Here is a 27684-nt window from a genome sequence, read left to right on the forward strand (position 1 = left end):
TGTACCATTAATATGAAGCAGTAACAGAAAACGATTATAATGATAGGCATATTATTTTTATTGTATTAATATTTTGAGTAAGAGATGGCTCTCACTAATGTTTTAGTTCTAAAAACAAAAATTCAGCTTTTGGTCGCAAACTAAACATTTTGCCTAATTTATTCATAAATAAAAACACACAATGAACTCTAAAGTTTGCAACGTTCAGATTTCGAATCCGCCCATAATTTTTTTTTGTATTTGAAAGAGAAAGAGGTCTTTTCTCTATTTTATGTCAAGTCGGACAATACACTAATAATGTGAGCAAATTGTACTAATATTATTGAGAATTTCTGCCTAATGTACATTTGTGATGCAACCAAACTTGTTTAAAAAAAAAAAAAAAAACACTACAGTAAAGCAAATGATTCATCATTCTGTTCTTTTATTTGCATTTCTGTCCCAAAAATAATTTAATACATATTTAAACACCAGTCAGCAAAACCAACAAAAAGGCAAAGGAAATATTATAACCATCCCAAAACATGGAAAAATACAAACGAGTAATTTCTATGTGCTGTAGCATCTATGCCACCTACTGGATACATTTATGGTACTGTACTTATGCAGAACACTGAATTCAAAATCTACTCAAATCTGAACTTTTTGTGCAAAACTTTGCACATTGGTATTATGTACACTCCTGTCCGAGAATTAATTTTAATTAAGCTGACCCAAGGGAGATCATTCAGGAATTTCATTATATGCCTACAGTGTTTTCAATGAAAAAGAAGACTCACGTCTGATTATATATATATATATATATATATATATATATACATTGATTATATATATATATATATACATTGATTATATATATATACATTGATTATATATATATATATATATATATATATACACACACACACACAGTGGTTGACAAATCACCAAAAAATCTACTCGCCACCTAGTACCAAACGTATGCTGCTTGGGCCAATAGGAGCTTGCCACAATGTTAAATCCACTCGCCCGGGGCGAGCAAATGTATAGGTTTGTCGAACACTGTATGTATATATATATATATATATATATATATATATATATATATATATATATATATATATATATATATATATATATATATATATAATCAGATAAGGCAGTTGGTACTCCAATACTGTACTTATGCAGAACACTGAATTCAAAATCTACTCAAATCTGAACTTTTTGTGCAAAACTTTGCACATTGGTATTATGTACACTCCTGTCCGAGAATTAATTTTAATTAAGCTGACCCAAGGGAGATCATTCAGGAATTTCATTATATGCCTACAGTGTTTTCAATGAAAAAGAAGACTCACGTCTGATTATATATATATATATATATATATATATATATATATATATACATTGATTATATATATATATATATATATATATATATATATATATATATATACACACACACACACACAGTGGTTGACAAATCACCAAAAAATCTACTCGCCACCTAGTACCAAACGTATGCTGCTTGGGCCAATAGGAGCTTGCCACGATGTTAAATCCACTCGCCCGGGGCGAGCAAATGTATAGGTTTGTCGAACACTGTATATATATATATATATATATATATATATATATATATATATATATAGTCAGATAAGGCAGTTGGTACTCCAATAGGTGCTGGTAAGCCACAGGTGCACGTCCCATATAGAGAATGTAGTTATACGTTACCGTTCCAAGGATTGGTAAACAAGAGACAGCACTCAATGTTGAAAATCAAAGTGTATTAGTGAAAGCAAAAATACATCCAGATCTTTGTATCCCCCTGAGGAAGGTCCCATTCTGTAGGACCGAAACGTTGGGTTTCTGGATGTATTTTTGCTTTCAATAATACACTTTGATTTTCAACATTGAGTGCTGTCTCTTGTTTACCAATCCTTGGAACGGTAACGTATAACTATATATATATATATATATATACATATATATATCAGTAAATAGCCGTGTTAATAAGCTTTCGAGAGTTCTCCTCTCTTCCTCAGGTCAGCAATACACACACACACACACACACGCACGCTTCTGAAGAGGGAAATGCTTGTCCAACGAAAAGTATTACCGTATAATGTTACCAATGACTTAGTACAAAAAGCATTGGCTAAACAATAACTATCTTAGTTTAAATTTTTCACAATTGCATAGAGTACATATCAGCATCAGCAATATCAAGTACAATTTCTACATCTAAAGCATTAGGAACAATACAAATAATATATCTACTGCTCCTATTATTTTCTATGAGTGTACTTGGTAATATTTATAACATTAATATACACTGTTAAACTTGCATCAGCACATATATTTGGAAGCTACATGAAAAGGTATAGGCTCATATTTAGTAAGCAGTGTTATGCCATAATAAGAAGCAAGGCATCTCATGTCTTCAGGCCAGATGCACCGAGGTGGTTAACTCAGGGTTCATAACACCATTAGTAGCAAAATCTGTAATGGATGCTCTTTTTCTGGAGGTTAATGCATATCCAAAGCTAAATACGCTATGCAGAGATGGCACAACCTTGCGTTAGCCTTAAATAACATGCTGCTAAACAGGTCTTTCCTAAAGGTGGCGTTACTCATAGTCAGACCCTGAAAGAGGAGCCAATTTGGATATGCAAGGTATATTAAAGATATAAAAATGTGCATATTTCAAGGTATCTCAGGTGTGTTCACAGGTATTTCTCCACCTGTTGTATAAAAGGGATATTTGGGGAGGTATACAAGTCACTAGGTAATGTACCAAACGTGTTCTCGTTAAATCCTTGCGTTACTTTTAACGTACCTTTGTGGATATGCGTCATCGGGGGTAACGCCTCTTTTTCATCTCACTAGCACAAGCGTCCGTTCTAGTTAATGCAATGCACTTTCTGGCCGAGAACATAATCTGACATTCTTGAGTTGTGAAGAAACATGTTGAGGAATAACGGGACATCCATTTAGGTCAGCGTTTAATAAGTCACTTAACGGACCTCTGTGGATTTGGGCCTAGTACCACTTAATAAACATGGGCCACAATCTCCAAACAGAACAAAGTAATTTGCAGATATATTGCTAGGCATAAAAATTCCCCATTCACAGCACTCTGAAGCTTTACAGTATGTAATATCGCAAAAAAGCACAACCGTTTGAAAGATTTACAAATCTTTAGTGAATTAAAGCATAAAACTCCAAGTTCCCCAACCATGTGTTTTTTTTCTCTTTTGGTATGAATTGAAAATGTAATCTTTGGTAATGCATACCTATAAAATCTTATCTAGAAAGAGGTGGTTTTAGATGAAACTTGGGGATGTATTGATCCATCCGAGGACAGCATATTATCATTCACACTTACAGGAGCGAGTGCATTTTGCCCGCTGTCAAGTATTACCGGCGGCGGGGTGCGGCGTCTCCCGACATTCTCCTGTGTCCCTCCCTCAAACTTCAGTGTTTTCCACGGCAACTCGTGTGAAAATGGCTGCGAGGGGTCAAATGACACCGCATTGCCATGACAACGTGACATTTGACACCGCGCAGCCATTTTCACTCGGGTTGCACAGAGGAAGACCCTGAAGTGCCTTCCCCCCCCCCCCCCCCCAAGGACGAGTTGCTTTTTGTTTCTAGTATTGATTTTCTAATATATTGCAAAACAAACGACACTATAGCCTCCATAGAGTAACTCGGTATTACCATTTAATAAGATTCCAAACATAAAAACATGCCACTCGCAAAGATGGACAGAACTTGCACATAGAACTGTATATACAACAGGACCCGTCTGGATGATAGCAAGTATTCATCCGGTTCACCTCCGATGAAGAGCTGGATGCTCGTGGTGGTGGTGGTGGGGGGGGTATGATGCGTGTTCGCCTGTGCAACCAGTAGGTGCTCCGAATCTGTGCGCTCACAGAGCCGTCCCTCGTCAACCTCGTGCTGCCTTTCTGGTTCCACAGCTCCTTAGCTTTGTTAGGGTACTCCTTCAAACAGTTCTAATGGCGTAACCCGACGCGTTTCGTCGCAATAGTGAAAGCGACTTCACCAGGGTGTGTGTGTGTGTGTGTGTGTGTATATATATATGCTCAAAGCTGTGACCATGCAGCAAGCTTAAGCCTATAGGGAACCATGTTAAAAATGATTTTTGAAGCAAAAAGTGGCACTGTGTGCTCATTTGCATGTCATTCCCCAGAATCCCTTGCTACAGTGGAAGTGCTGTGTGCTGGGTGATAATGGTGAAAGGCGGGGTTGCAGACCTGCCTAAGACATGCAGATGAGCATACAGTTGTATTTACATTTGTATATATATGTATATACACACACACACACACACACACACACACACACACACACACACACACACACACACACACACACACACACACACACACACAACGTAAGCAGTCATTCAGTGCATCCAATAAAAGATCTTAGAATAACAAATAAACCCCAAAGTAAGGTATATCATTATAGAATACGTGCTGCTATCATTTATGAAGATGTAAATGACAGAATATACCAATATGAACAAATGTGAAAGTGCTCAAATATGTTAAAAAAATAATTAAATAAGTCATGAAAAATAGAAAATAAAATCACAATTGAATAAGATGTCCACATAAATATGTCCGTGGTAAAATGTACAAATAAAATATACAGCGCCGTGACGTCTCCGCAACTTCTCAGGGGATCAACCACATCCGCAATAATATCCAACAGAAGAAAAGAAGCGCGCGACACATAGCATAAATCTGTGCAAATATTTATTCTCACAAAATGGAAATGTAACTGGCACTGGCAGCAAACCTCGGCGTCCGCGTTGAGTAGGGAATCCCAAATCAGTTGGTAATCAGGTTTTTGGCAGGTAAAAATTGTGCACGGCAGCTCTCTGTCGCGTATCAAGGCTGCATGATGATGAAGATGGCCATCTAGACAAGCACGTGTGCATGCACATGTAATACTTACATACACATATACACACACACACACGGGTAACTAACAAAGGCCATAATAATTGATAATTGCATTTCAGTGAATAAGCCTATAAAAATAGTTTTTGGGAGAAAACAAAGAATTTCATGCAGCCGGTGTTAAATTCACAAATGAGATGGTTTGAGAAAGTTTGAGTTTTAGCCTCCATTTGTGTTGATGAATGGTGTGTGTGTGTGTGTGTGTATCTCCACACCATAGTAATATACGGTACTCCCTCAGTTTATTACTTCTTGTGACTACTCCAATCCCCTTGTTCCACTGCTGCAATGATTGTTTTCAATGATTTCATCCTGAATTTCTTTATATTGAGCAGTGGTAACTCGTCTTAAATCCAGAATAGTTCTGAATGTCCCCATCGCGTTTCTTATATGGATCATGGAAAACATTCCTTGAAATCTTTCTGATCTTGGTACTGGCTGAATTGCCCTGTTGTCGATTCATTTTTTTATACTTGCTTTTAGTGCAAGAGCGGCCGGTTTGTCTGCTGACAGTTGTGATGTTTTTAATTTCTGTGTCGCAGGTTTATGAATTCTATACAATTACCGTTGAAAACAACACTTTGCACCCAAGTGTCCGAAATGGTTCAGACCCAGACTTCCCAAAATTGATGGCGTCTTCCTCCGACACGGGTTGCCTGAGCCATTCTCGTTTCATGCAAACCTTTCAGACATTTTAGATGAGGGGCCACCTCTTCTTGGACCACAAAAAAAAAAATAGAACTTTGACCACCCGCCATGTGGGTGCCCTTAAATACCCTCTTCCAAGTCTATATGACCTAATGTTCCGGGTGTTGGTTCTCTCCCTCATCATAGCAGAATTTCCAAATCTCAGTCTCTGACTCTTTCTCTATTATTGTGTCCAATTCTTTCCCAAAAAGGTTTTGACCTTCGAAGGGAATCCTGCATAAATTATTTTTTAGAAGCGGAATACGCCTGCAAAGGTCGCAGCCAGAGTACTCTCCTAGCTGTAACTGACACAGCCATTGCTCTTGCTGCTTGTTTTACGGAGTCCAATGTTGCCTCGGCATGATCTCAACTGCCAACTTCAGCTCAGAGAGCGCTTTGACGATCTGAGATCTTTTAACTCCTTGCTCTACAGCCTCTTCTACATTTGCAATCCACAGTTTCAGTGCCTGAGACCAAAGTTATGGCTACTGCCATCTTACATGCTGCTCCTGCAGCTGTAAAGGATCTTCTCAAAACCCCTTTCATGCACCTATCCATAGGGTCCCTAATGTCATCCATTGGAAGCACTGTAATGTATGTCTTGCAAATCTAGATATTGTGATATCCACCTTAGGAGGTGAATCCAAGGCTTCCACATCCTCCTTCCCGAATGGATACACACTGGTGAATTTTCTAAACATCACAACTCTCATTCATTCTTTACCATGTCCTTCACCATCACAACATCATGCATAAAAAAAAAAGGTTCTAAGCTTTATGTGGAGGCCTCTAACAATATGATTCTTTGGTTCTGTAGGTACAGACTCATTCTCTAAGTGCAGCACTTCACTCACCGCCTTAATGAGCTCCAAATCAAACGTTGACGATTCTTCAGTGGAATAGTCATTATCTAATGAGTCAAAATCTGCCTCCATGCTGCAGAATTGTTGCTCTTCTGACTCCTTAGAGTTGTTATCTAGTTTCTCCAGACTGGTCTGTGACGTAATGCGTTTTTGACCTTTGTTTGCAGACTTGGAGGCTGCCGCCTCAGTTCCCTGAGTTACTGCATCCTTTATCCACAACATTAAAATCAACCATTGGCTCACAGGTTTCTTTGCTGCTTGCTTGAGGCAGTCCTCACAGGTTTTTTTTTATTCTCCAAAGCTGTTTTTTCACAGGCAGTGGAATATTTCATTTTCCTTGCAGCCTTCTTTTTAATGGTAGACACAGATAGACATATACAGGTAGTCCTCGTTATCCAACGTTTCACTTTACAACAAATGGCATATCCAACGCTTTACAATGTTTTTCGACGCCGGAATGCGTTATACAACGCTCACCGCCACTGATTAACATGGGACTCACTTTACAACGGTTTCACTATCCAACGCTACTTCCAGAACGGATTCCGTTGGATAACCGAGGACTGCCTGTAGGTGAATTGTAGCCATCTCTTTTTATGAAAAACAAAACAGAGCAAAAACAGCAAACACCGGCTAACTCCCTTGTACTTTTAGAGATCGCACCCTTTCCTGAACCAGCATCCATTTCAAGCAAGTGAAATAGACCAACTGGTTATTTTGGCAGACTTTCAAACCTCTGCAAGCTTTACAGCTTCTGCGCAATCCTTCTAATGTCTGGGCAATTTCCTCCCTTGTGCAGGCTCCTTGCAGCATTTTTTGCAGCAGAGGAGCAGGGCAGTGGTGTTCACCGGACAAGCCTAACTTGTTTTTTAAAGGGCTGCACATCTTCCACATGACGCATCACATCCCCCCTTCCCCTGCAGTGTGGTGATGTCCACCCAAGCCGATCTAACATCTAAAACAAACACACACACACAAAATGTGGATATTGGATATTTCAAATAATAATCTGCACAAACACCTAACAAGTGAAAGTAGAATTTGACGTTCATCTCTGAACGGAAGTCATTTCTATAATACAGAAGATTTATTTCAATATTGATCAGTGTCATTGTGCCTAGTCAACAAGTGATTATATTCCAGTTCTGTTTTCTATTTGCAATCTGCCTTTTCTTTTCCCTTAATGCAATTAAAGATATAACCCCTTAAACAAAGGTGTATTTTTTTTAAATACAAAAGCAAATTACTGTAACAAATATTATGTTTATTATTTCTTTTCATTCTCATTTAACCGGAGAGAATACACTTTAAAATCATTACGCAACCGGACCATTATTTCTGAAGAAGAAACAGCAGCCACTTCATACACTTTAACAATATAAAGTAAAAACATATCCCTGGAGTGCTACTGCATTAAAAAGACCAGTGAGGAGAAAAGAAGAAAATGACTGTAGATAACATTACATGGATATTTGAAAAGGTCCATAAAAAAAACATGTATTGTAAAATAAAATATTACTGATTGCACCTTTAAATAAAGTACTGTACCTTCCATTACTCTAGGTCTGCAATAAATATTTACTCTTCTTAATCCTGCAAAAAAATAGGATTACAACCTCGACAGAACAATAAAACATGAAACAATTAATTCTAACATGTTTTCCAAACTAAATAGATGCAATTTCCTTAGATATACAACCAGCTTTTCTTGGTGCTTTTATGTCCCTATTATTTTATAAAACGCAGAAAAGGGGTTATGTTTTAATTTTGGTTAAAGCACGATGAGAAGGAAACACTCTTTATACCATTTCCTTTGGGACATCTTCCCAGGTTGCTAAATGGTTGCTACACACAAGTCGACGTTATGAGCTGTACAAGTCTGGTCCTGTTTTAGATACCGCAATTGCTTGTGCATTGCACTGCACTTGACTTATTACTGAAAGTAGTGTATATACCCATAGACCAGTGATTCAAAACTCTAGAGGAGACAGTTCAGAGTACTGAATTGTGTAGATTCTGGGGAAACAGATCTAAACTTCACCATGCCAAGTGCTATTAAATGGGTGTCATGTATTGCAAATTTTTTTTAATTAAAATGCTATTTTGCAGTAAAGGGGTAGACTAGTTAATTAAAGCTGCAGTTCAAGCAATAGCCTACTGTACATGTGTTTATAAAAATAGATAAAATAAAAAATCAGTTCTGTACTATGAGAAAATACTTGAAGCATTTAAAAAATAAAAATAATTTTAAAGACATTTTAAATGTATTCTAATGTTTTGTTTCTATAGAAACCATTTACAAAGTCACACCCCCTTCCCCTTCAGAGACAGGCTCTGGCTCTTGAGCCCTGCCCTCTCTCTATCTAGTGCCTGCCTGGTCACATGATCTTCCACACAGAACTTTGCATTGTGGGTACTGTTTTGCAGCAGTAACAGTGATATAAAGAAGCCCTGAGTCGAATCTTCAGCGATCGATTACAGGAGAACGGATCTTTTTATTTTTTAGCTATTTAAACGGCAGCTTGAACTGCAGCTTTAAGATACAGCACTGTTAAATACAAGGTTAATTTCTTTTATTAATGCAGAGCAGGTACAGTATTAAATTCAATCATTTATCAATTTATGAATAAAATCCCACATCTATAGATTATCCATGCTTCAAGTTTTTTGTGGATTAAAATGTCTTGCCTCTCCTATCAGGTACCTAAACGCTTTGCTTTTAAAATAAATATGGAGTTTTTCCAAATTATTGCTAAAAGTGTGGCCAATAATCCTGTGCAAATGCACCTTAGCTTTAACAATGTATATTTGCTTTAAAGTGTATGCAAGGAAACAAAATGGCATTTGAGAAGGTAATTTTCTTGTAAATCCTTCTGCGAGCAATTTGTAGGTTACTGAATTTGACACCAAATTAAAGAGAGTTTTCTATGGGGTTTAGACCACAGTGCTAACGAGACCCTAAAAAAAAATGGCGGCTAAATCTAAATAGCTACACAATTTATCTTAAAGGTGTTATCCCCTCTAAAAATCAACTTCAGACAAACAAATATGAACGAGTAAAAAAATAACTAACACCTTAAACCTTTTCCCAAAAAGAACATCTCAATATCCAATGAAAATCATCCATTACAGATCAACATTCACAAAGGAGATTCTATGGTGGATATTTCTTCTCTGAGAATCCCCTGCTGCTCTCGGCGTTAATAGCACTGGCCACCTCTCAAAAGTGAGGACCGGAACACACAGGAATTCATTGATTCTGCCTATGTAATTTTATCCCAGGCAACAGAGATGGTCAGAAATATATTTCCCCACGTAGACAGGTTGAAGGAAGTTTAGCAGAGAACTGCAGCCACGTGGAAATAGGTCCTTTTTAAAAAAAAAATGTAAAAAGATCGCACTTTTAAATGATACACCTGTTTCAACCTTCGATGGAAGAGAAGAGTGTTTTTGTACTGTAACACAAAGGCAATGTGTCGTTACGTAGAAAAACCATCTTTAAATTAATAAGGGGACTAGGGACAGTGCCAGCAAAACGAATACCCAGTTATACTAATTTGCATTAAGCTGGAAGGTATCTTACAGGCTACTAAAATGACTGGATTTTAAGGTGCCTTAACCACTTAATGGATATGGTCCCAAGGAATGATCGGGTTAAAGGTGTTGAAATAATTTCCTCTTAAGCCAATACTACTGCTCAAGAGTCTTGTAAATCATCACAAATGTAACTGTAGCACAATAGCCCATTCAATAAGGGAAAGTCACTGGGTATACTATATATGACATAATGTATTCCTTTTTTTCCTACCACACTATAGTAGCCAAATACAAAAGTGTCTTGCAACATATTACTTGGGCTATAAAAAATAGATGCATCCCTTTTGCTTCATGATTCCATATAGTAACACATTAAGTGCGCAAATCCTTTTTAACGGTTCAACTTTACAAAGTTAAACCAAATCACGCATTAAGCACACATGGGGGCTTATTCATAGTGCCACTTACAGTAAGCTACACTGTGAGCAGTAAAACCATTGAAGTGAATGGACTTACTCACTTCTGTGAATAAGACCCTAAATGGCTTTCATTTAGAAGTCACGTTCATTTCCACAGGCTAATATTACTTTCATTTTAAAGAAGATTCACTAAAAGCAGAGTAGCTAACAATGCCATTTTATCCCAGTAATCCCTTTCTCTGAACACGTCCCAGAAAAATGCAGAACATGCCCTATTATTTAGCCTTATATTTAGAGGCATCCCGTGGCTCCCTGCTTGGATTGCTCCAGTCATCTGCCTCTGGGGTGGTCTTGTAGTGTCGCCATGCTGACTTGTTGAATACTGGAAGTCTTTCAAATGATTCACTAGACAGAGCCTGAATAATACAAAAATAATAATACAGAGTTGAGTTAGAGCAGTCGTAACGATCCGGGAGACCAATGAATTTATTTTCAGATACAGTGGTTATACTTTTTATAGACCAACATGATGGGTATTTGTCGATGTGGTATGTACATGAGATTTTGAGAATGCACAAGTCTTCTGCACAAGGGAATGAATGATGTTTCAGGACATGAACAAACCAAATTACAGTAAGTAATACTGGAATATGGGACCCAAAGACAACTGCACTCATATTTGACAGAGTTAGGTTTTTCTACCAGAATACCTTATTTTTTTCTAATTGTACAGTATGTTGATCAATGCACAGATGGAGCATGTGATGTTTTTTTACATACAGAATGTCTTGCATGTCAAAAGAAGTATGTTAGCGTCCCATGTTCCCTAGAACATTGGGTTGGCTGAAAGTTCCATATTTTAAGCAATGATAACAAAAGGACAGACTGAGGCTCAGGATGACCAAATATAAAAATACATAACTACAATTATACATAAAACTAAGACAACTAAAGTTTTATCTACACATGGGTCATGGAATGTTACAGTACCTTTAGATAAATGACAGCATCAGTCCCGACTCCTTCCATGGAATAAAGTTTGAGGTCTCCTTGGAAGTACCGAGCATATAGCCTAGAGATGGGAAGTCCATACCCAAATCCAGCCTGCAAACAAAAGGTAAACATAAAATAATATCTTGCATTTTCATACAAAATATTACACCATTTTTTACTCTTACATTGTTTTAAAGGAATTCACTCACGAAACCAGCAATTTTCAGCCATATAGTCATTAAGCCTCACCCAATCTGGATTTTAGAAATGGTGTATTGGACATGTGAATGCTGTACATTTTTATAGGAATGGGATATTTTCTGATGACCCTCAAGTACTGTCTGGCTGTGAACCACTGAGTTGAAATCCACTATCTTAATCTATGAAATAAAAAGCCACCTCACTGTGCTTAGATAATTAACAGTTTTGGCAAAGTATGGACCAACTATATAAAAGGCAAGTGCACACATGTGAAATACTGATTTGTCCACCAGAATTCCACAAGGGAATGTGTCCCTTAAGGCTGTATTTCCTGGTGCAGTTCCCCTGCTGCAGCCTAATGGTTTCTTTAATCTAAGTGAAGGTGTTGGTATATTAGTGGACTGCTTCCAAATCAATATTCAAATGAAGCAATAAATCACCTTTAGCTCATAAACAGAGGTAGCATGCAGATACTAATCATATCAAGACAAACAGCATATCAAAGAATCTATACTTTCCCCATCACCATAAACCATGGATTGTTTTGATGTGATTACAAACTAAGGGCCATATTCAATATACTCTGAAGAAGCTACTACCACGGTTTAAAATAGATTTATTTTTAATTTGAAAAATATCTGAACCTGTCGTCTCCTAATCGCATTAAACTTGAATAGATCGATGAAGAAACACAAAAAAAAACCCCATTGATTTACATTTTTTTTTATCCAAATGGAAAATGGCCATTGAATGTACTCCGTAAACTCAGAAAAGTGTTTTTCACCCTTGGTTTCCTCACAAATCTAGAAAATTTGTGTAACCTTTTGCAAGACAGGCAAAATGTAACAAATAAAAAAAAAAGAAGAAGAAGATTGAAAGACGTGTTTGTCCCCAATTTTTTTCAGTGTGTGAATAAGATAAGCAAAATGTGTACAGCACCAACAGCAGAGACTCTCTACCTGGAATAATACTAATTAGTGCCCATTTAAAAAGGAGAAAAGAGAGAAAAAGATCCCCTTGAAACCATGCACTCCTCCATGGTTTCAAGGGGATCTTTTTCTCTCTTTTCAACATACAGTATGTTCATCCCCATATGCACCCACCCCCAAGGGTGGGGTGAAGGTAAATTGAAAACATGTTTGGTTTTTATAGGCAGCATCCCCATATGCACCCCCAAGGGAGGGGTGAAGGTAAATTGAAAACATGTTTGGTTTTTATAGGCAGCAAATGTGACAAGTTAAGTCACAGCTAAAAGGTTTGGCGATACTTTAACTCACCAGAGGAGCCGCCCTCGTTGGTTCGAGACTTGGCCTGGGTGCTGTTGAATACATGTAATTAAACAGACGATCTATCTTCCTCAATGGCACCCCACCACCATGATCGCTTATCTGCAGAAAAGGCAAATTGCATCATTTCGCATACAACATACACATACTAAAGTGAAAAAGCTCAGACACATATTTGTAATTTTGTGCAATAATTCAAGAAGACTGAAAGAGAATACTAAATTGCAATCGTAAATAAATTAGGTCATCAAATAGTGACAGTAATGGCGATGAGTGTGGCAGTGACAGTGACAATAGTGTATCCAAACAAGCAATCTATCAATCCCTGCAGCTCAGGTAAGTCTCTCTCACCAAGAGAGAAACAAGTTCAATGGAAAAAAATTGCTCTATAGTGGGGGAAAAGAAAAAAGAAAAACAAAACAGTGTGACCCGTGAGAATTCCTGCAATTCACCTTCTCCAATATTGTAGGAGGGTTTTTCAGAAGCAGATTCAATTTGATCTCTACATACGTGCCTACAGAATATCAAGAAATTGTCCTGTGAGTTCCTAAGTAGGAACTATGCTACAGGGTCATTTTTTTCCAATAATTCAAGAATGTTTGCGCAAAAAGCTTAAAGCAGCAATCCACGCCAATTCTTGTTTTTTTTTTTAACATATGCACTTTGGTTTGTTTGAAACAGGGGATGTAATGGAGCAGATCTGTGCCACTCAACGCTACAGGGATCCCCAGGTTTTTGAGATATTTAATATTTCTCAAATAAGAATTAATGTCTGATAGATACAATGTGGCCACATGGGTCAGCCAATAGGAATCTGTGACATCATAGTGAAATTACACTGCAGCTTCAGATCGGGTGACCATATAGCCACCTATGCTTTTACTTTGTGTTTCCACTAACCACTGAACGAGCCACCTGTGCTGAAGCAGGGATATCCTGAAAACCTCACCAGTTAGTGGCCCTTGGAGTTGCCTACACGTGATCTAGTGTATACATTTTTTTTATTTGTTGTTTTAACACCAAAATAAATATAAATACCTTTTCCATAGTACGCAAGTCTAAATATTTTATATTTTTTCATCATAACCAAGGAAGAAAAAAAATAATAATGACTGCAACACTGTGCCAACAGCAGCCATTTTTAAAAAGCCCTGAAAATAGCAGCTTATTTCAACACGTCTCCAGAATAGAAAACTTTGACAGAATATTATCAGGAAAAGAAAATGAAAGTACTTCTAATACCCCGAACTATCCAAAATATATATATATTTTTAATTAAAATCTGTATTAAAAAGAATGCTATTTTTTATTTACAAACGTACAAATTCACTTTTCTTTTAAATAAAATTGATTTATTTTAAGAAGGATCACTACTTGCTCATAATAATAATAATACTACAGTACTATAACTTTCTTATATAGCAATGACAATGTATGCAGCACTTTAAATAGAATTGTTCAGGTATAGGTGGTCTCAGACACGAAAATTAGAGCCCCTGAACCACTACACGGCAGACCACATCTCAAGGGTACCTAACACTAATATAAATTCTTAATAACCTGTGCATTAGTAGGAAGAATGATTTATAATAAATCTGTCAACATTAGTTGCATAGTTCTAAGTCTGATTGAAGCTTTTATTAACCTGTACATTACCAGGAAAAGCACTCTGTATTAGATTTGTCACAATCAAACTGTAAGCAAGCAAGATCCACTGAGAGTGGGCGATGCAATGGAGTGAGCTTTTAACCATTTAAAAGTGGGCGGGGGTAAGCTTCAATCAGACTTAGAACTTTGCAACTAATGTTGACAGATTTATTATAAATCATTCTTCCTGGTAATACACAGGTTATTAAGAATTTATATTAGTGTTAGGTACCCTTGAGATGTGGTCTGCCGTGTAGTGGCTCAGGGGCTTACAACACTTTGGCCAAAATGTTAAACTAAAAGACCATTTTATTCAAAAGATATCTATACATATATATTTAGGCACTGTACCGTGTATAAGTTTCATTGGATGTGCACTGAGCTCTGTCTGTGTTTCATGTTCTGTCTCTGGTTTTAAATATATATTGCCATGCTCAGTAGCACTCCTCTGTGACACTTATATGCTTATATATATGTTGTGGTTATATTGGGGGTTCAATATGAACTTGTAGGTGTTCTGTATGTTTTACGAAAATTAGAGGGAAGAGGCAGATAAAGTGTCTTTTAAGATACAAGGCGAGCAGATACTGGGATTTAAACCAGGATCACCCACGAGAGGCGATTACAATATCACTGAGCATACATACTGTGTAAATCTTTCTAAAATAAGATTAATTGGGATTTAACAACCCAAAAAAAATCCAGATGTATAATTTCCTGAACCTAGGCACAGCACCCACTGCTATTTTAAAGGCAATTTGATTGCATCTGCCATTGAATGGTGTTACTCACAGGACTTGATCACTTGGGCTGTGAAGCAATATTCAGTAACGCACAATTATTTTGGCAATTTTCAAACAAACTTACGTTTCATAATCTTTAGCAAATGAACATGGGTTTTAAATTATTGCTATGTTTGAAAATGGAGGGGAAAAAAAGTTACAAAAAAAGTACCAGTACTAAATATAGTAAATTTTGTAAATAGCAATGATCTTTAAGTTGCTGCTCATCATTCTTGAGAAGACTCTGTTTTAACATCCTTTAATGTTTTACCTCAAATTATAGGCTAAAGCTTTACAATTCCGGGCATTATTGAAATCCCTGCTCTCTGGTTGGTTACAATTCTGGGCATTATTCATTCAGTAACACCCAGAATTTTTGGCAGCTTGCAAAGGGTTTATTTCTAGCCAATGAGCTTTTCCTTTTTTCAGAACAGCTCCGAGACAGGGCAGGGGATTGGTCAGGAAGCAGCAGCCGAGCAGGGACTCCTCTCCCTCCCTCCATGCACAGAGCCGTTGAGTTGAGGAGGGAGTGTGTGTTTGTAGCTGCAAAGTAAGTCTGTCTGCAGAGTTTGTTTGTAGCTGTAGTTTGTGTCTAATGTGTGTCTATATGCTGCTGCAGCAGAGTTTGTGTGTGTGTGTGTCTGCTGCTGTGTGTGTGTCTGCTGCAGAGTTTGTGTGTGTGTGTGTGTAGCTGCAGAGTTTGTGTGTGTGTCTGCTGCAGTGTATGTGTGTGTGTGTAGAGCTGCAGTGTGTGTGGTACAGTTGTGTTGTATGTATGTGTGTAGCAGCAGAGTTTGGATGTAGCTACAGTTTGTGTGTAGCAGCAGTTTGTGTGTAGGGCTGCAGTGTGTGTACACAGGGGGGGACGGCATTTTGTGGATATAGATAGCTGCAATGTAAGTGTATATAGGCGGTGCTTTAATGTATTTACCATTTTATTTTAATTAAAACAACTATACAAAAGTATCTATTATTTATGACAAAAGCCTACATTAAGCCTATAATAGTAATAATCCCCTCAGAACAGGCTGGGTGAAAGTGCCTCGCGCCTTCAACTCTTCCAGCCAGGGCATCATTGCCCAGTAATGCCCTGTTCTTCTGGGATTATTACTTAAGTATTATAGGATTTACCTTTATAGACAGATCTTCTTTGCCCAACGTGACCAGTGTCTTCACAGATGGGAAGCCTTCCTTACGGCCTTCGTGTAGCTCTACGGTTGCTCTCATTGAGTTCTGGAGTAAGGAAGATATACCACCCACAAAATGTATTATCCCAAATATTCCTCGCAGTCCACTTAACATCTCTAAATGTGGTCGGAACGGAAGAGGGACCACCTTACGTGATCGAAAAGACTGTTGGTACTTTGGGTGGGGTTAGTCTTCCTGTACTTAAAGGGATAAGCTTGGGAAACAAGAGTGAGGTCTGCAATGTATAACATGCAAAGATATTTAACGATAGCTTGGTTGTCCGAATCCCCAGTGTTTAGTCATTTTTAGTAACCAGGTTTACTTTAGAAGTAAGCAAATTTCCTTTAACCCTTCAGAGAAATTCAAAATGACTGTATAGTACTTTCGAGGACTCACGTGGAGTATCTATGCCCAATATTTAAAGGGGCAATCACGCCTAAAATCAAATTATACCAATGGCAGTAACAAGTTGAAATGGTCACCAATGGGCGATTGCTGCCTTTTTTTTTCTCTCTACATTTTTACTCAAATCTGAAACATAAGTATTTGTAAATCGTTTGTTTTAAGTTTGTTGGTAAACATTTTGAGCTACAACATGGGAGGGGTTTGATTTCCTCTGCGTACTCCCGTTTACCAGCAAAACTGCCCCTTGTTTTGTCTTTATTGGCTCTCCGATAAAGACTGGGTGGTTGAAGAGTAATGAAACCACTTGAATGACAAACACTCCCCTATTTGAAGGACTCCCCTATTTGAAGAGCCCCCCCAAAAAAGCAATTTGTAATAAAGAACAAGAGAAACAAAAGAAGCCAAATCTTTGCTTTTAGCATGGTTACAGTAGTTTAAGGAAGCCTACTGGATTGTTAAATTTTTCAGAACAAGTTGTTTTTTGGACAGCTACTGTACGTAATCATGCACCTTTAGCTCCCAATTAAAAAAAGGTGGAGCACATAATCCTGTGTGTTCCACTTCTGGCTCCTGTTTCTTTCTATTCTTGTGCACAAGGAACCTCAAAGAACCTAACCTTACAAACAATGTAGAAGGAAGTGTCACTGTGCCAAGGTGCAAATGTCAGCATCCTAATGTGTTGCCCCTTTTGAGCTATGAGCCTATTATTGCTAGTACATTTTTCTCTGTGCCTTTCCTTGGATCAACATAATTACAGCACTGCACATCAACCTCAAGGAGACTGAACTCAATGGTACCAGTCTTCTCCGAGTTAAAATTACTACTTTCTGTTACTATGATAACCAATTATAAAAGTAAAATAACTAGGTAATAGGCTTAACGTCTGAATCAAGTAGCTATTTAAATGCCCAATTATTATTAAAATTGTTGCTCAGGACTACATGTAAGAAGGCACTACAATATATCATTGTGGAAACTGCCAATCTTTTATTATGAAATTAAATGCTCGCTGCTTTCCACTACCCAAGTAGTGTTATCCCTTATTATAGCAGCCAATCATTCTGTAACCATGTTGAACTGTAGCCAAATTGAGGATAGCGATACAAATAATTCATAACAATTATCATAAGGCATTTTATCCAAATCGGATTCCAATACACACTGTTATTAATTTGTTTTGGAAACAATTGTGTAGAAACTATAAGAACATAAATGTTGGAAGATGCTGTTAAAGGTACAATTCTGCCTAAAATGAGCTCTGAGCTAAACAGATCATAGTAAATAAATAAGGTTCTCAAGGTAGTACTTGCAATTGGTCACTCTTTCATACAGCAAGTGGTGTTGCACCAGAATATACCTCCTGGAGATGGAAGACATCTCCAATGGTGTTTTCTAGCGCCGGAACCTGTCTTGTGGAGTAACATCCCTTGGTAAATATGGCATGGTCTTAGCCCAAAACACCACATCTAAATGTATAACGGAGACTCTGCAGTTGCCATTTTCTCTCCCAGAATGCACTGCTCAACCATTCTTAATATTTAGTGATTCTACCGTGCTAGTAGGGGGAATAGGAATGGGATTGCAACTTTCAAATCTCGCTAGCCATCAAATCGTATTTGGGAACTTCAAAAAGGGAAGGAAAAAAATGTGTACACACACGAAAAGGTTTGTGAACCACTTGGGATTTTCACATATTTTAAACATTCAATGTTATTGGATCTTAATCTAAATCCTAATAATAGATAGAGATAACTTAATCAAACTAATGACAACAATACATGATACAGGTAAACCCCGTTATAGCGCGACCCGTTATAACGCAAATCGGTTATAACGCGGTTTTCACGTGGCTCCCGTTTTTTTTCACACTGCGCACACTGCACACACTGCGCACACTGCACACACTGCACACACTGCGCACACTGCGCACACTCACTGCACACACTCACTGCACACACTCTCACTGCACACACTCTCACTGCACACACTCTCACTGCACACACTCTCACTGCACACACTCTCACTGCACACACTCTCACTGCACACACTCTCACTGCACACACTCTCACTGCACACACTCTCACTGCACACACTCTCACTGCACACACTCTCACTGCACACACTCTCACTGCACACACTCTCACTGCACACACACATAAATATATACACACACACACACACACACACACACACCCCAAACACACACACACACACACACATATACACACACACACACACACACACAGTTTCTCTCCCATATATACATACACACACACACTCTCTCTCACTCTACACAGACGGGGGGGGGGGGGGGGGGGGGAGGGTCGGAACAGAGGAAAGGCCGCGACCAGCACCACCACCCTCTCCCCCCCTCCTCCCGCGCAGGCAGCGGGAGCGCCGAGGACAGCAGTGGGGAGAAGAAACCCCCCGCTACCACCTCCATGCAGGCAGCGGGAGCACCGGGCACGTGGGGGGGGATCAGAGGTAAGCGGGAACCCGAGGGACATCCCCGCTCCCATCTCCTGCCCCGCGGGCTGTCACGCGGTGACAGGGGGAAGCGGGGACCGGAGGGACATCCCCGCTCCCATCTCCTGCCCCGCGGGCTGTCACGCGGTGACCGGGGGAAGCGGGGACCGGAGGGACATCCCTGCTCCCATCTCCTGCCCCGTGGGGTGAAGGTTTGCTACGGGGGGGGGGGAGGGTGATGATGCGTCAGCCATTTTGTTTTTGCGCGACCCCGTTACTAACGCGGTGGTCTCGGGGTGGACCCCGAGGACCGCGTTATAACGGGGTTTACCTGTACTTTTTCAACATTTATTTTTCTAAGTCCTGAAGTGCTTGCTTCTGTATGTATGCATGTATGTATGTATGTATGTATGTATGTATGTATGTATGCATGTATGTATGTATGTAGAAAAGGGAAAAAAGAAGCGCGTGCCACATAGCGTAAATCTGTGTTGACATTTATTATCAATGTAAAAGTAGCACACTCACAAGTGTAGCTAGAACATGTGAGTGTGCTACTTTTACATTGATAATAAATGGCAACACAGATGTACGCTGTGCGCCACGCGCCTTGCTTTTCCCTTTCCTAAACAGAGCGTGGATGTGGTTCATCCTCTTAGAAGCTGCGGACCTGTCATGACACTTTATATCCTTTATTTAGTAATATTATCATATGGACTTTCAAACTATATGGACTTTTATTGCATCAATCACTGTATGAATTGTTTTATATTATTATACACTGTGTTTTAGTTGTCACACTCCTACACACACACTCAGGTTAGTATATATCATGGAGTGTGTATGTGAATTTTCATAAACACCCTACATAACACTGGATTTACACAATTCACCTTAATGAGCCCCTACCAATTTTCCAATGAGTGCAGGTATAATATACCCCAGTGTCAGTCTGGACATCACCCTCCACTGAATGGTAGGTGAATGTGTAAGGCTGACAGAGAGATATTTATGTGTAAGTTGTATTATATTCACACCAGGGAATTTGTGCACCTAGTTTACCTCTATAGTAAAGGTAAGTATGATACTAGCATTAGCCAGATTTTAATTGCACTACTCACATAAGCTCATGCTTTATTTAACCCATTCTGTGCTTTTACACTAGTCCATAGGTACCTGCATTACGGGTATGCCTTGACGTGGCATGCAGGCTTACAAATGCTTTGACCAAAGGGTTTAACAAAATACCCTTTTTCATGAGATTATTATTTTATTTTAGACTAATTGGTAGGAGCACAGGAATTGTTCTTTTTATATTTAATCACTATTCGAATTTCTTAGCAAGCGCTTACTTTTTATTCGTTATGTATGTATATATGTATAGCTATATATCTATACACACACACACACAATACAAATTGAGTTTATATGGCATACAGTATACGTTCTGTTTAAAATCATGCATGGTCTTTTTTTATGGCAACTCCGTGCCTTCATCTTTTTGCAAATACATTTTAATAAATGATATTGGACCCGGCAATAAGCACGTGTGGCATTATACAACATTTACTGAACTCTAGATAGAGAAAAATGCATTATGTTAATAAAATTCTGCAGATTATTCCGTTAAAATGTGCACAATCCAAAAAGCAATTACGTTGAGAAAAATGTTCTCCTTTTCATACATGTAACGCAACTTATTTTTAGTGCAAGCATACAAAATGCAGAGAAAAGTTTAACTACTCCTTTACATTTTAATCTTGCATCTATGTGGCCAACAATTTCAAATAACATGCTGAACGGTGCAAAATCACTTCTGTATTTGTGAAACACTAAGAGTTTTCGATTACAGAGAAAGACTGTTAGTCAAATATTTCACTACTCTTTTTTGTGTAGTAAAGGCTTTTCTTTTTTTTTTAACTTATATTTTTTATTGGTTATTTAAATAAAAGGGGAAACAGAAAAACGTGGTGGGGATATTAGTCACAGAATATTACCATCTTTTCCATCCTGGGTTATAACATATTTATTTGACGGGATGGTCGAAGAGTGAGGAACCAAAAAAATTAAGGCAGGGGTGACAGTGGATGGGGTACAGAACACAGGGGTGGCGGAGATATGTTCATCTGGTAACAGAAGAGGGGTGAGCACCAAATATATCTCGGCTGAGATCACACCACAACCTATACGACATGTATCTCACATGATGGCCTATTCTCTTGACTTTTTTGTGTGTAGGTCGCCCGGTAAAGAGTAGTAAAGTTGATCTGTCAAATTGTATGTGGAAATGTTTTTCTACTCATGAAGTCCAGATCTTGGTAAAACTATTGGTCGAGACATTGACCCGTGCTGTGACTTTCTTCATGGTTAGTATGTTCCCTATTTTATCTATAATTGCTGACATTCTAGAGTAGGTATTGGGCTTGGCCAAGTAGCCGAGACTACGTGGCTTATCAGCTTAATTTGTTTAAAGTTGGCATTGTCAGCTTTTTTGTGTAATAGTGCTACCCATGGCGAAGGCACCACCGTGATATTTAAATGTTTTTTTTTAATTCAGTCATGATCACTGCAATGATCAGCATTTTTTTTAAAGCAAGCAGACCTGTCAATTCCCTGTGATTTTCTTGTGGATAATGCCGATTTTGGGCCAGTCTCACTGATTTTGTGCATCAGCAGTGTAATAAACTTCAATGGAAATCAGTATTTTCTATTTAGAAAAATCATTTTTTTGTCCAAAGCTCCCAAACCTCACTGATCTGGGGCCTTGGTGGTTGACATTTCAGTGTTAGACATGAAGTCCAAATAAACATTTTGAAGCATGGTTACTTACATTGGCGTTTCTTGTGCTTTGTACAAAATTAGCCAAGATCATTTGCATAAGTATTAAACATATACAGTAGTATTAACATTATGAAATAAAGGTAGAGTGTAAGTGGTCCAGTGGAACTTCAACTACTGTACATAAAGAATACAAAAATCAACATGAAAAACTTGCAGGAAGGAAAGTTCCTTTACTCGGAAAAAAAATGTATCAATATGGAATTCTTCTCCAATTGTTCCTTGTAAACCTTTCAAACATTACTCGTTTTATATTTATACATTAAAGTGGTAGTCCCACAGAGCGGACCAAAAGTTTAACAAATTGGGTTTATTAAGAAAATTCAAACCAGCTTACACACTTTCTTTTGTATTATGTGAAAAATGGCCACATCATTTATGCTGGTCAGTTCGTTACTAACTAATGACGTCATTATTATTTTACAATGGACAAAAAGCAAAAAATTTAAAATCTAAATGGACGGTAATTGGACTGTTAAAAATGGTAAAAGTTTTAAAAAAATTCTAAAATGACCTTTTCCATCTGCTTTTTATTTTTTAGTGCCAATGACCTACATGTACTGTAATTTATTCAATATCAGTCCTAGGAGAGACAGTCTCTTTAACCGGAATAGGACAACACGCCGCAGACATTTAGCTACCGCTAAGGTAAGTACACTAACGTTAATTAGCATTACGGATTTTAGGGTAAGCGCTTAAGCTTTTTAGGGTACGGTTAGGGGATTAGGGAGCAAGGAGTGAAGGTTAGAGCAAAGGTAGCCAACTCCAGTCCTCAAGAGCTACCAACAGGTCAGGTTTTCAGGATTTCTCTGCTTCAACACAGATGGCTCAATCAGTGGCTCAGACCACAGGCATACCCTGAAAACCTGACCCGTTGGTAGCTCTTGAGCACTGGAGTTGGCTACCCCTGGGTTAAAGGTTTACCTTTGCGGCGAAACGGCCGGTGGGTAAATATTCCGCCAGTTGATTGGCAGCGGCTAAATGTCTAGACCGCTCTGTAACATCTACCATAGCATTACGCCAAGATTACCCACCTTTCCGGAGACCAGAAGCATCCATCCTAGATTTGTCAAATCAATTACGATACTAGAAACAGAACGGCAGCCCTGCCTCTTTACAGAGATTATTACATCACAAAACAAAGAACGCTGCCTTCTAAATCTCCGCCTCTAATAACTGAACTGCCAGCACTAAAAATTCTGTCCTGGTAACAATGGGGGAAGACCATTCATTAGATGCCTTTACTTATTCTCACTCCTTCCCGGAACTGCTTTCCAGTGTCTGCCAGATACTAACAGGAAATGTTACCTCACCAATATTTAGTTACTTGTTAGAATGTTTATGAGCTTCTTTAAATCAACTGCTGCAATGCTTTTAGACTATAAGCTCCTCAGAGCAGGTCCCCGCTTCTCTTCTGTACCAGTCTATGTTAATGTTGTAATTAGATTGTTATTTACTTGGCGCCCTACTGTGCTATGGAACATAAAGATGTTTTCTAAATAAATTATAATTATTATATTATGTGCATCAAACATCATAACAATAAATACAAAATGGATAGAAGATGGCAGGTGCACAATAATTTATAAGGGACGGATTGAACAGATTGGCAAAATAAACAGCCACCAGCTGTGCCGTTTATGTACTGCTTGTATCCCCCTAATGCAATTATAGACTGAATTCTACGGCACTGGTTCCCAACTAGTCCTCAAGAATCCCCAACAGGCCTGCATGTACAAGCCCAACAAACTGGCCCAAAACGTCAGGCGGCCCCCACACCATACACAGATGCATGCCATACACTATACACAGATGCAAGCTATACACTATACAATGAGAAAGCTCCGTACACATACAATAGCACAATAATGACGCATACCAGATACACACACAGGATGGAAATTTCACAGCCTCACGCCCCCTAAACGCGTTTCCCCAAATGTTGCACGGTTGTTTTAAGTTTTGTATTTTAAGGGCTCAAATAAAATGCCTTCTTTTTAATATCTGGAGTGCTGTTGGTAGGAGAGTGGGTATATATATATATATATATATATATATATATATACTGTCGCGGCAGAGTTTATTCTAACATTTTCCCGGTCTCGGCCGCGACAGATACCAGGCGCGCGCGCCGAGGTCTCCCGTGCGCGTGCCGGAGCCTCGGAAGATCGGTCCTCCGATCGAGGCACCCCACTCCCCTCTCCGGATCCACCGGAGCCCCACACTGCCATCCCCCACATTAGAGGAACCCAGGGCTCCCGATGAAGCGTGACCGCGCACGCCGAGGGAAAAAAATGAGCAAGCCGGGAAATCTCCCGGTTTGTGGCACTAGCCAAGTAAGAATAAAGTGTGCCGCCTCTGTATATATATATATATATATATATATATATGTATATATATGTATGTATGTATGTATGTATGTATATATATATATATATATATATATATATATATATATATATATATATATATATATATATATAATATTACTGTATGCTCATTTGCATGTCGTAGACAGTTCTCCAACCCTGCCTTTCACCCAGTGCTTCCACTGCATCAATGGATTCTGGGAAATGACATGCAAATGAGCACACAGTGGCAACTTTTGCTTCAAAACTATATAACATGGTCCCCTGTAAGCTTATGCTTGCTGCATTTCACAGCTTTGAGCACAGCCTGGGTTAAGATGCATAGCCAGTAAACCCACCCACAGTCAGCCGTTACGACCTTAATGGGTCTCAGTGTGAGGTTGGAGATAGATATATCTATCTATCTATCTATCTATCTATCATATGCGCGCACACCATGCATCATATATATCTGTGTGTGTACATACACATATACATATACATGTATATATCTATCTCTATATATATCTATATCGATATATATATCTATATCTATCTATATCTGTGTGTGTATATATATGATGCATGGTGTGCGCGCATATGATCTATGGATGTTGTGTGTGTATATGATGTATGGATGGTGTGTGCGGATGCATATATGATGTATAGATGGGGTGTGTGTGCTCTGCAGCACCACCTGCTGGCCGGAATGCACTTTACCTCCCTGCCCGCTCCTTGTGTCATTCAATGTACCTGGGTCTTTTTGGCGATTGCCACTGGTTTGTGTTAGAATAGTCGCAGTCTCTGCTGTACATAGTACTTTACAGCAGTAATACACATGGCAGAATATTAGGAGACATAATAGGAATAGGTGCTTCAGACATAAAAAGACATTAGGAAAATGAATACCTGCCCTGACGAGGTTACAATCAAACTGGTAAATAGGGAGAACTTACAGAGACAGGTCAGGGTTTAAGGACATCCCTGCTTCAGCTGAGGTGGTTCAGACAAAATGACTGAGCCACTCATTGAGTCACCTGTGCTCAACTAGGAATGTGCTTAACCTGACCTGTTTGGGGATTTTGAGGACTGAGGTTGGGACCCACTGCTCTAAGGTATTGCATATTAAAATGTATGAGAATGTATGCTTTTGGGTTACTTATACTGGTTGCTATCTGTGGACATGAGTTTGGGGGAGTTATTAATATAAATGTACTTTTTATAGGTACTTATTGTGCACCTGCGCTCTCTTTGGATCTATTCTCCATTCCTTTTGAGACCCAATGGCAAGACATTCTTAAGCGTTCTTTCAAAATGAATTGCAAAGACAGCAAATGTGATACATCAAGTAAAATGGAACATAATTCACGGAGTACCTATTTATAAAAATAAACCTAATGTACAATTAGGAATTAAAAGGGATTTATTGTACTACCTACCTTGAACAGCTCAAACAGCATATGAAACAGATGGGATGGCACATAAACTACCTGGATGGGTTTATCTGGAGCTTTAGCTACAAAATAAAAAATAGAACACAACAATTACTTAACGTTTTAAGTATTTTCTGCACGGTGTGTGGAATTACTGTGTATTCATCACAATGCTCTTCTTTACTAGCATCACTGTATCTTATTTACACGGTGCTAGTGCAAAGTCAATGTAAAATAGTCATCTAGTGCTGTTAATGATTTTACACCTATGTACGCATCTTACTTCATACTGTTTAACAACTACAAGACAATTATCACAGATCTACAACTCGGAAAGACTGACAAGAATGGAGCGTTATACATGTATTTGGAATGGGCTTTTTTTTTTTTAATTGAGAAGAGGAAGGGGATGTGAATTTGTAAATGGTTGCTATAGAAACAAAAAATGCTCATTACATAATACATTAAAAATGTCATTCGGAGTTGTTTAAAATAATAATGCTACAAGTTTTTCTCCTAGTACAGAGATTTATTAAAAAACACATGTAGGATATTGCTTGGTCTGCAGCTTTAAGCAGTGAACCTAGGGTTGATGGTCATTATTTGTGACAGTCATATTAATGTTTACTACGGCTGTCGCTGCAATGATGTGCCAGTACAACACAGAATAGCAGTATTTACCAGAACGCCCTCCTACTGTCTCTGTACATCCTTCCTATCTACCAATTAGATTGTAAGCTCTTCGGAGCAGGGTCCCCTCTTCCAAAATGTTAATTTTGAAGTCTGAAGCACTTATTCCCATGATCTGTTATTTGTATTATTTGTTATTTATAGGACTGTCACATGTATTACTACTGTAAAGCGGTACAGTATGTACATTAACTGTACTATATAAATAAAGACCTACATACATACATATTTAAGTTGTAATGCTATTAATGGCACAGTGATAAACACACAGTGGCTGGGAGCTATGAAGCCGCGATGCGGGACATTGCACTCGAGCTTGCGGTAACCTTCATTGACTCGAATGGAAGTTAGCCAGAGCCGGTGCAATGTTCCGCAACGCGAGTTCATGACTCCCGGTCAATGACTCCATGACACAGGATGTTTACTCAATCCACCCACCAACCAGCTTCATATTTATAAGATTCTTCTAAATGGAAATATCCTAGACAACGGGGCTTATTCATTACGCTGCAAAAGTGCAAATGGGGGCACTAGCGCATGGAATCTCCTGCTGACGTCATTGGGAGTGTGTGTGCGATAGTGCCCAGATCAGCACCATCACCATTTAATAAGTTACCCCCAATGAAACTGGATATAAAAAAAAAAATATCAAGCCACACCCTGCCTTTTAAAATGGATTTTGGGATTAGAATATTCAGATTGTGTTATATTACCAATACCGTCATTCAAATGGATTGTAGAGGTAAAGGATTATGCAAATAAATGGTTGTGCAAAGGCGGCATTCAATGGGGATATGTAGAGCCCGTCCCCACACCTTGTGCTCACAACATACAGTTTGAGAAAAGCTATGAAATGAACATATTCCTGGGTTGGGAAATTTGCTCGGTGAAACAGTTTCACGGCAGTGTTGGATAACAACCT

General features: G+C 38.6%; 1 protein-coding gene across 1 annotated transcript in view; it reads right to left on the minus strand.

Annotated features, from left to right (window-relative positions):
* Positions 1-407: 407 nt before the first annotated feature.
* The window catches only part of LOC142491549 (pyruvate dehydrogenase (acetyl-transferring) kinase isozyme 3, mitochondrial), a 68978-nt gene continuing 41701 nt past the window's right edge, over positions 408-27684 (minus strand). The window contains exons 7-11 of the mRNA XM_075594271.1: positions 26079-26155; positions 16526-16627; positions 12957-13067; positions 11476-11589; positions 408-10901 (exon numbers count right to left, since the gene is read on the minus strand). Of these exons, the coding sequence (XP_075450386.1) occupies positions 10761-10901; positions 11476-11589; positions 12957-13067; positions 16526-16627; positions 26079-26155 (545 nt within the window). The 3' untranslated portion in view covers positions 408-10760. The remainder of the gene's footprint in view (positions 10902-11475; positions 11590-12956; positions 13068-16525; positions 16628-26078; positions 26156-27684) is intronic.

The sequence above is a fragment of the Ascaphus truei genome, chromosome 3 (genome assembly GCF_040206685.1).
Source record: "Ascaphus truei isolate aAscTru1 chromosome 3, aAscTru1.hap1, whole genome shotgun sequence".
NCBI classification, from domain to species: domain Eukaryota; kingdom Metazoa; phylum Chordata; class Amphibia; order Anura; family Ascaphidae; genus Ascaphus; species Ascaphus truei.